Raw genomic sequence first — 13769 nt, 5'->3', positions numbered from 1 at the left:
ATGTTTATATAAAAGAGAAAAATGGTTTGATCAGGTCAGAAGATAAGGTGGGGGGTGGGGGGGCGGTCCTGTAGAAGCAGTGGATTTCCTGGTCAATGGGACTAGACTTCCTCACTTGGATGGGGGTGGGGTGTGGTGGTGTGCCAAGAACATGGTTATTTATTAGGAAACTTTGGATGTACTTTCAAGATAAAACACAAGAGCTGAAACAAAAAGTCTGAGCCTTTGGGAGACCAGTCTGCCTTTATTCCTGATGCCCTCCAATGGGTATGTGCTAAAACTTTCCAATTCTACTAAAGGTGGTGGTGTACATTTTGGGAAGCGCACTACATAGGATCAAGGGCTTAGGTAACAGCTGGTTTAACAGATTGCCACAAACTTAGTGGCCCTTAACAAATCTATTCGAAAGTTCTGGATGCTTAAAGTCTAAAATGGGTCTACAGGGCTGCATTCATTATAGAGGCTCTCAGAGCAGGGAGGATCAGTTCATTTCCTTGCTCTTTTCAGCTTCTAGGGGTGGGAAGGCTCGTGGCTCCTTCCTCCAACCTCAGCGCACATAACTCCAGTTTCTGCTTCCATCGTCACATTGCCTTCTCCTGTAGTCAAATCTTTTGTCTCTTAAAAGGATACTACCTGTGATTACATTTAAGGCCCACCTGGCTCATCTAGGCTGCTCTTCCCTCATCCCAGAATCCTTACCTGCAAAGTCCCTTTTGCCATATAAGATGAAAACATGTTACATGCTGGTTCCTTCCCAGGGGCTCCTGACAGATAAACTCTGTTACTACAAATCCAAGTAATGTCCCTTAAATGTGGTTTTATTCTTACTATGAGTTAAGAATATATTGGTGATCTGACTGGAAGATGAAAATGGAGAAGGCTTTTCCCCCCAGTCTTAGAATTCGTGGCAGTAATGGAAAGAATCTGCACACCAGGATCAGGGCAGTTAATGTTTCCAGTCCTTGCAGTATCAGTAATTGGTTAGGTAAAATACCCAATTTTAAGTATTATACAATGAAATATACTAGAGCTGCGCCAACGCATAGAAGACAGATACACAGGGATGACATTGACAAAACTGGCATCACAGACTCGCACAGAGTATACGGAAATGAGGGAGCTTTATTGGTTACATATTGTACTGCAGAGCCAACAGAGAACATTTGCGCCAGAGGATACATGCAGACAGGCAGCTCCGACGATACACATGCACCCAAGGAGCCCTGAGCCACTGCTTTGCCCTGGTTTCCAGTGACAGGTTCCGGCCTCCTTGGTCCCATGCTTGGAGCAGGAATGTAGAAGCTGCTGCACCTAGACTCCAAGGGGCAGGGGTGAGACCAGAGCACCTGCCTGAGCAAGTAGGTGTGGACCAACAGACTGCCCCCAACAAAGGGGCCTATAATGCAATAACAGTTTATTTGAGGGCTACTTTCTTAGCCCTCTCAATCTTTAAAATACAAAAAAATAGACTTTATTCTCTTAAAAATACATTCCATTCAGTATATGTTCTGAGCTGGGAAGCAGCAGGAAAATAGGGCCCCTTTCCTATGATCTTGATTGTGAGGCTTTGAGGAGAACCCTGTTCCCCACTCGGGGTATTCAAAAAATAATCCCTAAAAGCAGCTCTTTCCAAAGCAATCTTGTCAGAGAAATAACAAAACCTCATAACAAGGTAGCCAGGGACCCAGCCTCTGGGTCCCCATTCCTTTACTGGGAAGTGGTAGCACTTGGCACTGACCCACTAAATATAAAGAACTAAAACTGCCCCAGGACGACAAGTCCAAGAACACTATAGCGCCCCCTGCATCCCGAACACTCCAGTGACAGGGGGGTTATTTATGTGCAAGCTTGCCTGCAGCTGAGGGTGGGGTGGCATCCTTGGCCCCACTGCAGATCCTTTTAACCCACAATATGACTCTTTCTCATTGCCACCCAAAAGCAAAAAACAGCCACAGCTGCTTTATCCACCTGCAGCTTTCTCTGGTTTAGTATCAGAGTGGCAAAAAAAGCAGCAGCATGTGGAAGAGATCAGCTGCTGGTACTAAGCCAGCTCCACTTCCTCCAACCAAGCAGCTCTACCGCCAGGTCCCCCAACTCACTAGGAACCCTCCAACAACAATACACCTGCCAGTAAAATTTAAGAGCCAAACTGCGGAAGAAACTTGTCATAAAAGTGGGTTTGTTGACCAGGGGCAGTGGGACTATTTGGCTTGATTAAACAACTATTCAATACCAGGTCTCCCCTCTACTTGGAGGCTTCCTCCAGGACCCCTGATGATGAGGCCTGAGTCCAAACAGTCACACCTCAGTTGCTTTTCAGAAACATGCCTCCCAACTTTGGGATTTGAGAGCCAGCCTTGCCAGCCATTTGAAGCCCAGAGAAACAGCCTCCAGCCTTTACTTGCTATTACAATGTTATTTTCTGCAATGCTGAGGACATTTAAAAATAAAATCTATCTAGAAAGTGTACAGATTAAAGAAACAAAATATCCTGAAATAACTGTTACAATCAAATCCTATTGCACTCAGATTTCAAGATGGCAGCCCCAGCAAAAGGGCATCACAGCTGCCCCTCTTCCACAGGACATTTTGAGTAGCAGCAGATGTTGGTGCTGCTGAAATGTGGAAAGATCCAGACTTTGGCACCAGGAGCTATAGCACCAGAATCCAGGGCTCCAACACCCAAAGAAAGACAAGAATTATTGGCGAGATCTTTTTAGGCATGGCTTGGCGCCCTTCTGTTTCCATCAGCAGAGAAGAGCCACAGACTTAGTTTCCTAATACCTTTAGTTGGCCACCACAGAGGCTGATTTTCTTTCAACTCTCAAGGTTGCCAACCAGTGAAGAAGAATGGCAGGGAGGCTGCAACTGAGGGATGGCAGCCTTGAGTGAGCTAGTTTCTGGCCAGTGAGCCAGGAAAAGCAGCAGTAAGAGATCTTGGAAATAGCATCTTGAGCATCAGAGGTGGGGATGTGGAGAGGAAAGGCAGGCCACGTGACAATGCCTTTAGACTGGCAAAACTCTAGGAAGCAGAAGTATGAGCAATAGATTCCTGTCCCTGAAAGTAAGGTAGGTGCTCCCCAAGCCTCCTCACTGCCAAATCTGATGCAGACAAGGGCAGGATGAACACTGGTTCCCATGCTGAGTGAAGGCAGAGAAGACAAATTCCTCTGGAGGAAGTCTTGAGTCTTCCTCTTGCCAGGAAATTCATAGGAGATGCACAGGAACAGGAGATACACAGACCTGGGTACTTTCCATAACACCTAGACTCCTAGAAAGCCAGGAGATACTGTGTGGCACTGGGCAAGGCTGATGCCACAAAGAGCCTCAGAGACCATCCGATCTAATCCCTTCACACTTTGCAGATTGGGAAACAGGCCCAGGGAGCTTCTCTGAGCTCATCCCCATGAGATTAAAACATGGGGAAACTAAAAAACAAGGCCCAGAAAAACAATTGAGGGCAGGAGGGAAGAACCCACACAGATGATACCTTCCACAAGCAAAAATCATCCCATACTATTATAGATGGTGAAAACAGCAGAACCTTAGAATACCAGATTTGGTGCCCTTAGAGATCATCCATTTCAAAGAACTCATTTTACAGACAGGGAAACTGAGGCTCCAAGAAGACAATGACTCACCCAAGGTCACACAGCAAGGAAGTAAAGCCATGGGGAAAAAAATCCAGCTTACCAGACTGGTAGTTTAATGTTCTCTCATTCTGAGGGCAATAGTGTCTGCTTCATAAAGGTAGCCTTTGAAAGAGGATCCCTTCTTTGAATTGACAGAATGCTAAAGAAAAAGCACTGCCAAGAATATACAATTCTTTTCAATTTCCCCATGTGACTGGTATAAGGAACCTAACCAATTTATTTACGTGGCTTTCTGAAAAGTTTGCTGCATTTTGAACTATATCAAGCTGAGGCCCTCAATGCATATGTATGTATCACCTTTCCTCCAACGAAGTCATCGTGATAGTCAACTTGCAGAAATCCGGGGCCCACTTCTGTAGGAATGCATCAGCTTGGTAAAGTGCGATGCCTCCTCCATGGGGGATGGAGAAGGAGAACAGGAGGGAGTAGTCTCACAGTCCATGCCTCTCATGGAGCTATTGCTTGTGGAGTGACTAAAGGGGAGTCACTTCGGGTCTGCTTTTCCCCCTGCTGGGCACTTCCTAGAAGGCAGAGGATGCTGGGTCAGGCCCAGCTTAGCCTAGGGATTTTCCCAAGGTGGAAACAATGAAGTCAGCCTGAAGTCTCCAGCCACCGGAGAAAGAGCAGGCGATGCCAGCAGCATTACTGGTGCTCAGGAAAGGAGATGCATGAGGCTTGCACCTCCAGGTGCCTTTGAAAGGTGAGCAGAGAGAGCTGGGGTTGGGGAGGGATGATGTCATTCCAATGGGTATCTGCATGGGTATCTGCATGCTCTGCTTCCAGGAGACCGGTGAGCCAGGAGCCAGGTCAAACTTCAACCTAAAGGGTAGTCTCATAATCCTTTAGAGGCAGCACAGACCCCTTTCTGCTTTAAGTCTGAGGAGAAGAACTCCAAGGGGAAAGAAATGAAAGCCCCCTAGATGGAGCTGATGGCTGGTAAATCTTACGGGGTACTTGAGCCCACTGGGCAAATGAGGAGTGAGGTGGATATAGTGAGGAGACTGAGAAACCAGAACATTAACCACACAGTCAGAGGCTGCCCTAGGATCCAGAAACAACCCACCAAGGAGCTGAGAAGAATTTTTGACTCCTGCTGTGTGGTGGGGACTTTATCTTCCCGTTTGGGGGCCAGAATGGTCCAACTACTTGGTGGACAGGGACAAGGAGAGAGAGAGGACTCGTGCATTGGGGAGGCCTGGGTGACTGTCCAGTTTGTAGTCTCTGATTCCCTCTGGCCAAATGGCAAAAATTACCTGAGCCACAGCCCGGCTCTACCACAGTTTTCCAGCCAAGCCTTGTGTCTTGCCTGGTTAACTGGCCTTGGATCCTTCGTGGGGCAGGATGGTGGAAGAGCTGAGAAGCAGGAGCAGAGGGCAGAAAACAGACACCCAGCGGGCTCAGTTCTCCTCAGCACAGGGCCTGGTTGGCCGTAATCGTTCCTCGGCCCGTACTCGCCCAGGCTCTGGCAGCCCCTGCTTCCCAGGCAGTTCAGACGGATCCAGGGAGTTGTGCAGTTGCCTGTAGACACTGAGTGTACAGTCTTCCCCTTCTTCCTCCTGTGCCAATAAATAACAAAAGTGAGCTGCGGAGGTCAGTAAAGTGAGGAACAAGACACCCTCACCTGCTACCACAGTGGGTCCTTTCCAACCCAGCAGAGGCAGATATAGCCCAGACAGGCCATAAGTTAACTGCAAAGATATGCTTTTGCCTGAGTATGGGCCAATATGTAAATTCCTTGGAAATCGGGTAGACCGGGAACTCCAAGCTGCTGGGAACAATCAGGGTAGGCTAGGAGGACGCTCACAACTGAACAGGAGCCTTACAGAGGACAGAGCCTGGAATGGGGGCATGGGACTGGTACCCCTGAGGAGGGGCCAGCAGTCTCCGAGTTCTGCACATGCATGCAGGCTGCATGATTCTGGGGATGAGATCCACATCCTCGGTGGGGAGCTGAAGAGAGGTCCAGACAGCTCTCTTCCTCCTTCCCACATACAAACCAAAAAGCTCACATTCCCGTCTCTCATCCGTTATCTCTCCTCTTAAATGTCCAAAGCTTCAGGGGCCCAAATAGCTGTCTTTCTCCCTACGCCTAGAATTCTACCTTTTTTTTTTTGAGACGATGTCTTGCACTGTCTCGCAGGCTGGAGTGCAGTGGCGCAGTCTCAGCTCACTGCAACCTCTGTCTCCCGGGTTCAAAGCAATTCTCCTGCCTCAGCCTCCCAAGTAGCTGGGATTACAAGCACGCATCACCACACCTGGCTTTTTTTTTTTTTTTTTTTTTTTTTTTTTTTTTTGAGACGTCATTTCACTCTTGTTGCCCAGGCTGGAGTACAAGGGCGCGATCTTGGCTCACTGCAACCTCCGCCTCCCGGGTTCAAGTGATTCTCCTGCCTCAGCCTCCTGAGTAGCTGGGATTACAGGCATGTGCTACCACGCCCAGCTAATTTTGTATTTTTAGGGGTTTCCCTATATTGGCCAGGCTGGTCTTGAACTCCTGACCTTGTGATCCGCCTGCCTCAGCCTCCCAAATTTGGTGCTGGGATTACAGGTGTGAGCCACCATGCCTGGCCAGAATTCTACATTTTTAATATTCTCCTTAGTTCTCCCAAGCAAATGCAGATCAAAGAATAACACAGGCATGAGTAAGAAAGGTTAGCAGGGTAGAAAGAGCATTGGATTTAGAGACAGGAATCTTGGATTGGATTCAAGTCTTAGCTCTTCCAGTAATTCAGCTGGGTGACCTTGGGGAAGATATTTTGTGTTTCTGACCCTTAGCTTCTACATCTGAAAAATGGGGATAATATCTGCCCCCAGGCAGATATTCAAGGGACTGAATGAGATAGTGGGTAATGAAGTACTTTTGTCTAGTGTTAAGTACCCTGTAAAGAGTCACAGGGCTTTTCAAGTTAACAGAGTCATCTGCTTTTTTAAAGAACGGAGCACTGTGTCCAGGTCCAAGAAGTTTTTCATCATCACAGGTTTCTCATCAAAAAGACACTCCCAGGGGCTTCTCCAGATGCTGTTCTGACACTCTGACCCTCACACTCACATAAGGCAGGTGGTTCTGGATTTATCAAAGCTGTAATGAGCTATACTGAACCAGCCCTGCCCTCAGACTGATGATATGAGACAGACAGCTGTCTGGGGGGCAAAAGAAAGTGTCACTTGGAATTGGGTATACGCTTATCTAAAATAGGCCCAGTGTAAGCCCCAGCTCTCCTCATCCCTGAGAGGCCAGCAGCCTGTGAAGATCTGCTAACTGAGGCGGCCGAGAACTTGCTGACCTGGCTCCCCTCACTGTGCCCTACAGAAAGGGCACCGGGCCTCCTCCTGTTGCCCAGAGCTCCCCATCAGCTGCAGCTGCTTCTTGTGCTTTTCATGCTGTTCTGAGGGCCTACGAGGAGCTCCTTTAGCTGCTCTGGCAAACCAAGGGAAGAGAAGACATATTTCCTTTTTATGTCGCCTTCATATATGAGAGCAAAATGAAGACAACAAATTGGAAAAGGGATTTTGGAAAGTCATGCTGCCAAAAACCTTCTTTAGGAGAAAGGTCAAACCCCCCCGATTTTTCAACAGTTCTCTAAGGAACCCAGTTCTACTCAGTTCTCAAGATCCTGGGTCACACAGGCTAGAGCAGAGGGGAAAAAGGAAAAGGCAAAGAAGGAAAAGGGAGAGAGAAAAGAGAGAGGGGAGAGAGGCTGGAACTCACCATGCTTGCTGAGTGGTTCCAGGCTGCGACAGTGATGGTGTCTCCTACCCGATTCCGACGGGTAAGCACCTCTGACACAGTGAGGCTACTTTGGGTCCTTCTGGAGGCGGGCTCAGGGGCATCCCCTGAACTTGGTCCTACCCTTCGAGTGCCCTGCTCAAAAAGGTAGGACCTGGGCTGTTCAAGTTCTGAGAAGTCTGTGGAAGACCTCTGGATGTAGGCATTGCTATTGGTAGATTCCATGTTTTTACCTATTCGAGTTGGGGGGTCTTCTAAAGATTTCAAGTCTCGCCTAGTCTTCCAGGCATTCCGCACAGTAACATGTCTGGCATCTGAGAAGCCCACTTCTGAAGGGGCACTATGGCTTTTCCACCTGATTGTCTCCGCTGGAGGTGCATGGCTATTCCTCTCCACAGGATCCGATGGCTTGATTATAATGCTGCTCCGAGAGACCACTGTTTCTGGCCTGTTCTTCAGGGGCCCATCTGCCATTCTCTCCGCTTCTGCAAGCTGCAGGGTGATGTCATGTTTGTGAATGGAGAGCTCAAAAGGGGAGCTGATGTGGTTGGTAACTGATGTGAGCTCTGCCAGCCCCACCTGGATATTGCTGGTGGATGTGTGCCTCTCCCTCAGGGCCTCACCCGGAGCAGCTCTGGGGCTGCTGCTGTCAGACGGATAGATAGTAATGCTACTTGTCACTTTGTTTGGCCCTGGTTTGGAGACGGGTTTCTGTTTCTCCAACGCAGTCTCTGTTCCAGATCCTCCCATGATTTTTTTCACATCCTTATCAACAATAACAGGTTTGATGACGGCTCTAGACCGCAACGCCTCTCTGGGACTAAAGGGCCTTTGGCTTTTTACCCCAGCACCATTGGTATCTGGGAGCTCCATGGCATTGGTGGAGGCTCTGACAGATTTCACAGATTCATTCTCCATTCCAGCATCTTTATCATTCTCAAATAGGGAGGTTCTAGGTGCCCCTCGGGTTTTGGCTTTTTCTCTAGAGTTAGGCTGTGGTTTGGGCTCTGGCTCTGGAGTGATGGTTGTATTTACCAACTTGGCAGTAACAAGAGATGCTATGTCCAAGTCATCATCTGAGTCTGGCTTCTCTCTGCCACTGGATTTGATGACTCGACACCTCAAGGCTTCATGCGGACTGCTGTCTTCCATCACAACTGCTGCAGGTTGATTAACCCCTTCTTTATGTGAGGCTGAAAATCCCTGAAGGATGTTCTCTTGGCTTCTAGAGCTATAAGGATACTTCGATAAAACAGGAGCCTTGGAATTCGGGGAACTGGTATCAGCCTCAAGGCCATTGGCAGCCTTTTTGCCTTTAGAGAGCCCTTCTGAGGAGGATCTTCGAGATGAGGCCAGAGTTCCAATCACCTTAGAACAGCCAGAGTTTGCAGCCTGAGTTACTTGACTTCCGTTGCCAGGCATGTGTCCCCTCTTGCCAAAGACAGTCTCAGAGGAGGTGTCAGAAGCCTTGTCAGCTCTACCCAATGGGTCACTGGGAACAGATCCGTGAGTGGTGTCACTAAACGTTCGTGTTGTCTTCTCCACTTTTCCCTTCAGTCCGCTCTCGGTGCCTGGCTTGGGAGTCCCCTTCCACACTTTACTGTGCTCCTGAGCAGCTGGGGGGTAGCGACTCAGCACTGAGGGCTGCTCCCTAGACTTCTTCCCTTCGCTCTGGGAGGATCCAGGTACAAACCGGTCTTCAGTTTTCTTTGTCTCCTGAGTCCCACTGTCTGTACTCATCCCCATGTGAGAAGCTTTTGCTGCCCTCCTGTTGGTGAAACTGGGAGAAGAAACCTGCCTGTTGCTCAGAGAATAGTTTTCATTGTTGAGAGCAAACTCCCTGTTCTGGAGTCGTTCCCGCTTATGCTGAGGAGACAGTTCCCGCGCTGTGTGCTTGGACACAGAAGCCTCACTTCCGTGGCCTCTAAACTTAGTCCTCTCATGTCTGCCTTTGCTGGACAGGAAAGCATCTTCCCCTTCTACCTCTCCATTTTCTAACTCTTTCTGTTTCTTGATTTGTAGCTTTATCTCCTCCAGTTGGCTGGCTAATAATTTGTTTTTATTTTGTTCACTTAGGTAATTTTCCTGAAGATCGTTATTTTTGGCCTTCATTTTCTTAAGCTCTTCTTCCAACAATTCAAAGTGTTTGATTTGCGTCTTAAGTTTCTCAATCTCTTGGTTAAGGTCTTTGACTTTGTTGTCTTCCTGATTGCGGTTCTTTTCATTTTCTGATTTGTTTCTTGTTTCATTCTCTACCTGCTTTAGGTAGTCCAGACCACCCTTCCTTCTTGATTCTTTGGACGGCAGTGTGGAAGAGATGCCATCCTCAATCCGTAGGTCATTTCTTTCCAGATTAGAAGCATTCCTTGTATAATCTCGGTTCATTTTTTTGTTCTGCTCTAGTTTTTGAGTGAGTTCTTTTATCAATTTCTCATTTTCTTTCTCCTTTTCATTCAAGTATTTTCTCTCACTTACAAAGCTCAGAGTTAATGATTTCAGCTTTTCTAACTCTGACGCTAAACTCTGCTCAGTTTTATCCAGGCGGTCCTCAGAAGATTCTAGTTCTTTCACTTTGACTCTGAGCATTTCCAGCTCAGAGGAGATTTTCTTGGTCAGATTTCTCTCTTCATTCAGGCTCAGACACAGCTGGGTATAGTCATTCTTACTCCTGCTGAAGGCCTCTTCTAGCTTCTCTAATTCAGCCATTCGTTTCTGAAGACGCTCAATCTCAGATGTCAGCTCCCGGGTGAGGTTTTCTTCCTCTTCAAGTTTCTCCTTCATCAGACGACACAGATCCTCTGCTCTCTTAATTTCCTCGTCTTTGCCTTCAATTCTCAGCACCCGCTGGCGCAGCACTTCAATCTCCGCCAACATGCTGGAGTTGCTACCTTCCGCCTGAATCACCTTGTCCTGGAGATCCAGGAGCTCGTCCTCTGCTTTCTGGAGGTTTTTTGTGGCTTCCTCCAACTCATCAAGGCGGCGGCTTAGACTCTGTAGCTTAAACCGCAAGTGGCGGCTGGAGGCCGTCTCCTTGTAGCTTGTAAATTCAGCCATGTCTACTGCCAGCCAATGTGGGCTCCTAGAGGCATCCAATTCCACTCAAGGAGATGAGAAATGGTTACCTTTCTCTTGGCAACCACAATCTTCTTTGACAGCTGGAGACCATCATCAATCTACAGAAGGAAAGTAGAAAGCATGTCAGTCAGCAAATGTAAAACCTGCACGTTAGCTCCCAGTTACAGAAAAGAGCTCCTATCTGTTCCTGGTGCCTGGATCATAGCAGGGGCTCAAACCTGCTGAATGAATGACTTGAATAAACCTGCAAGAAAACACTGGTTCTTTATGGCCAATATTGAGTTGATACCTCATTTTGCCCTAATAAAGAATGTCACCAGTGGCAGCATGGCAAAAAGACGTATAAGAAGCCTCAATTCTCATGGCAGGGTATAATAACATCATTACCATCTGCAACCTGCATAATCTCAGGAGAGTCATTAACAATGTAAACTAAGTCTCAGTTTTACTTAGTGGTAAAATGGGCATAATGATATCTACCGTATTTCTCCCCAGTGTTGTTCTGAAATAATATGTGGAAGATCTTGTTAACAAAGCAATAAACAATCCTAAGATTTTTTTTTTTAAAGATTATCTCTTATGAGCTATTGTGACTTAAAAGTGATGCAAATTAATCCATCTGCCTTGCTATAAATGGTGAGCTTCACAATATATTAAAACAATCTCTCCACACCCATTTTCAACATCTCTTCTCCCAAAAGTATATTTGTAAGTGGAATTCAGGTGTGAGTTGGCCCGACCCAGCCAACAGGCAGCTTCTACAAAACGGATCCTTTGGCACTGTAAAAGAAATGCCCCAGATGTTAAGGTTGATATGAAGACTGGTTTGTTTCTTTGAAAGCCATTTCACTGGGCATATATACCAAACATATAATAATACCCCAAGGAAACAGAGAAAGGGGAAGGTTTAGTTTTTTTATGTAATTTTCTCATTTTTAAAACAGGAGAATGGATTAATAAATGTATTCTAAACAGGTTTCATGAACAATAAGTCCTACGAAATAAAAGGCAAACAACAGACTTCCATTTCCACCACTACGGCAAACCAGATAACCTGGAAAACCTCTAATACTACAAAACAGCTAAAAATATTGAATAAAATGTAACAATCACTTAAAATGTATAGCTGATCACATAGAAAGTAAGTGACATTCCAGCTAAAACCAGAGGAAAAGAAGACTAAATGAAAAATAATAGCAAGTTTAAACTACCACTGAGCTGTCCTTCTTAGTGTCTTGCCGATCTCCAGAACCAAGGAGTTTGGGTTCTAACAATCATGCAGGTACAAGAGACAAGAGTTTGGGCCCAATAGAGGTGGTAAGTTGAAAATGAGACTCCAGTCCCCAATCTAAAGCAAGGACTATTGAAGAACTACAGCTCCAGGATAACTAGTAAAAAAAAGTCACCTCCCTGATATAGGGAACATAAGAGGACCTGGGCTCCATTAGGGGTTAAAGGAGGATTATCCCTAGAGAATTTATAATCTTAGACCTGCTCTCACTTGAATTCAGAGTTCAAATTTATACCACCTGAGTGGTCTAGAACCTATCTGTCCTGAGAAACTAACATAAAATGGCCATCAGCCTAGTAATATCCCTGGGAAACCTAGCTGAACAAACAAAAGTACTCTGGAAGGAGCTACTCTCTACAGAGGTCACACAGGATTCCCACAGATTAAAGTCCAGCTGAACCTGCGCTTATAACTAAAAATTACAAAACACATAAAGATCCATCTTTTACTTGACTGGGCAGAGCAAGTTTATACCAAAAAGAACCAAAGTTACTAAGATTATTGGCTAGAGACCATACAATAAGTACATTCCAATGTTTAAAGTCATAAAAGAAGGAACGAAAAAAACAGGAGAAAGGAACAAGGTGCTATCAATAAAGATCAGAAGATCTGAAAGTTAACCAAATACAACAGCTAGAAACAGAGAAGAGAAATTGCATATTAGAGGCAAAGGAAGATATTAATAAATAGTCGTCAAGAGAGATATGTAATTACAAAAAGCAGCACAGAGTTAAAAAGATGGAAAAGGTAAAAGAGAGGTTAACAGATGGGGGAAATAAAAATTAAAAAGGTCTGAAACAAGGAAGTTTTAACAGGCAGCCCAAAAGGATAGAATACAGAATGGGGAACAGGCAATATTTGAAGAGCTAGCAGGTAAGAATTTTCAAGAGTTGATTAAAGATATGGAACCTCACATTCAGGAAGCAATGTCCCAACATGAGAAAACTAAATCTGCACCTAGACACATCGTAAGGATACGGAAGAATATACCACAAACAGAAAATCTTTAAAAAGAAAAAAGAAAAAAAGACCATTGTCTCAGTCCGTTTGTGCTGCTGTAATAAAATACCTGAGGTAGTAATTTATAAGAACAGAAACTGGCCAGGTGTGGTGGCTCACGCCTGTAATCCCAACAGTTTAGGAGGTTGAGGCAGGAGGATCACTTGAGGTCAGGAGTTCAAGACCAGCCTGAACAACATGATGAAACCCCATCTCTACTAAAAATAAAAAAATTAGCCAGGTGTTGTGGTGCACGCCTATAATCCCAGCTACTCGGGAGGCTGAGGCAGGATAATTGCTTGAACCCACGGGACGGAGGCTGCAGTGAGCCAAGATCGTGCCACTGCACTCCAGCCTGGTCAACAGAGCAAGACTCCGTCTCCAAAAAGAATAGAAATTATTTCCTCACAGTTCTGGAGCCTGGGAATATAAGATCAAGGCACCAGCAGGTTTAGTGTCTGCTGAGTGCCCAGTCTCTGCTCCCAAGATGACACCTAGAATGCTGTTTCCTCACAGGGAAGAAGGAATGGAACAAAAAGGGTTGAACTCGCTCCCTCAGGCCCTTTTTTAAAGGTGCTGATCCCTAATATTATCTCCTTAAAGGTCCTACCTCTTAATGCTGTTGCACTGGGGGTTAAGTTTCAACACGAATTTTGGAGGAAGCAAAAACATTCCAAACACAAAAACAATCTATAATAACAACTGAACCACTTCTCAGCAGAAACTTTTAAGTAGGTGGCAAGTAGAATGGACTACAGAGGATAAGGGTGGGAGCAGGAAGACCAATAGGAGGCTATTGCAGTAATCCAGGCAAAACAGAGTTATGGCCTAGACCAGGATGGTGGCAGTACATGCGTTCCAAGAGCACGTGACCAAGACAGTTGAGAAATGGTCAGAATTCTGGCCGTATGAAGATACAACCAAAAGATCTGCTCTTAGACTACATGTGAAGCATGAGGCAAAGAAAGGAATTAAGAAGCCGAGTGCAATGACTCATCTATAATCCCAGCACTTTGAGAAGCTG

The 13769-nt window shown here is 46.0% G+C and overlaps 1 protein-coding gene across 6 annotated transcripts in view; it reads right to left on the bottom strand.

The window, feature by feature from the left end:
- Positions 1 to 1104: 1104 nt before the first annotated feature.
- Positions 1105 to 13769, bottom strand: part of LUZP1 (leucine zipper protein 1) — a 96716-nt gene continuing 84051 nt past the window's right edge. For all 6 annotated transcript variants that reach the window (XM_054501396.2, XM_054501439.2, XM_054501422.2 and 3 more), the window contains 2 exons: positions 7363 to 10553; positions 1105 to 5209 (listed from right to left, as the gene is read on the bottom strand). In XM_054501396.2, the coding sequence (XP_054357371.1) occupies positions 5051 to 5209; positions 7363 to 10434 (3231 nt within the window). In that variant the 5' untranslated portion in view covers positions 10435 to 10553 and the 3' untranslated portion in view covers positions 1105 to 5050. The remainder of the gene's footprint in view (positions 5210 to 7362; positions 10554 to 13769) is intronic.

This window comes from Pongo pygmaeus, chromosome 1 (genome assembly GCF_028885625.2).
Source record: "Pongo pygmaeus isolate AG05252 chromosome 1, NHGRI_mPonPyg2-v2.0_pri, whole genome shotgun sequence".
In the NCBI taxonomy this organism is placed as follows: domain Eukaryota; kingdom Metazoa; phylum Chordata; class Mammalia; order Primates; family Hominidae; genus Pongo; species Pongo pygmaeus.
Note: the sequence above shows the minus strand (reverse complement) of the source record. Positions and strands in the feature narration are given on the sequence as shown.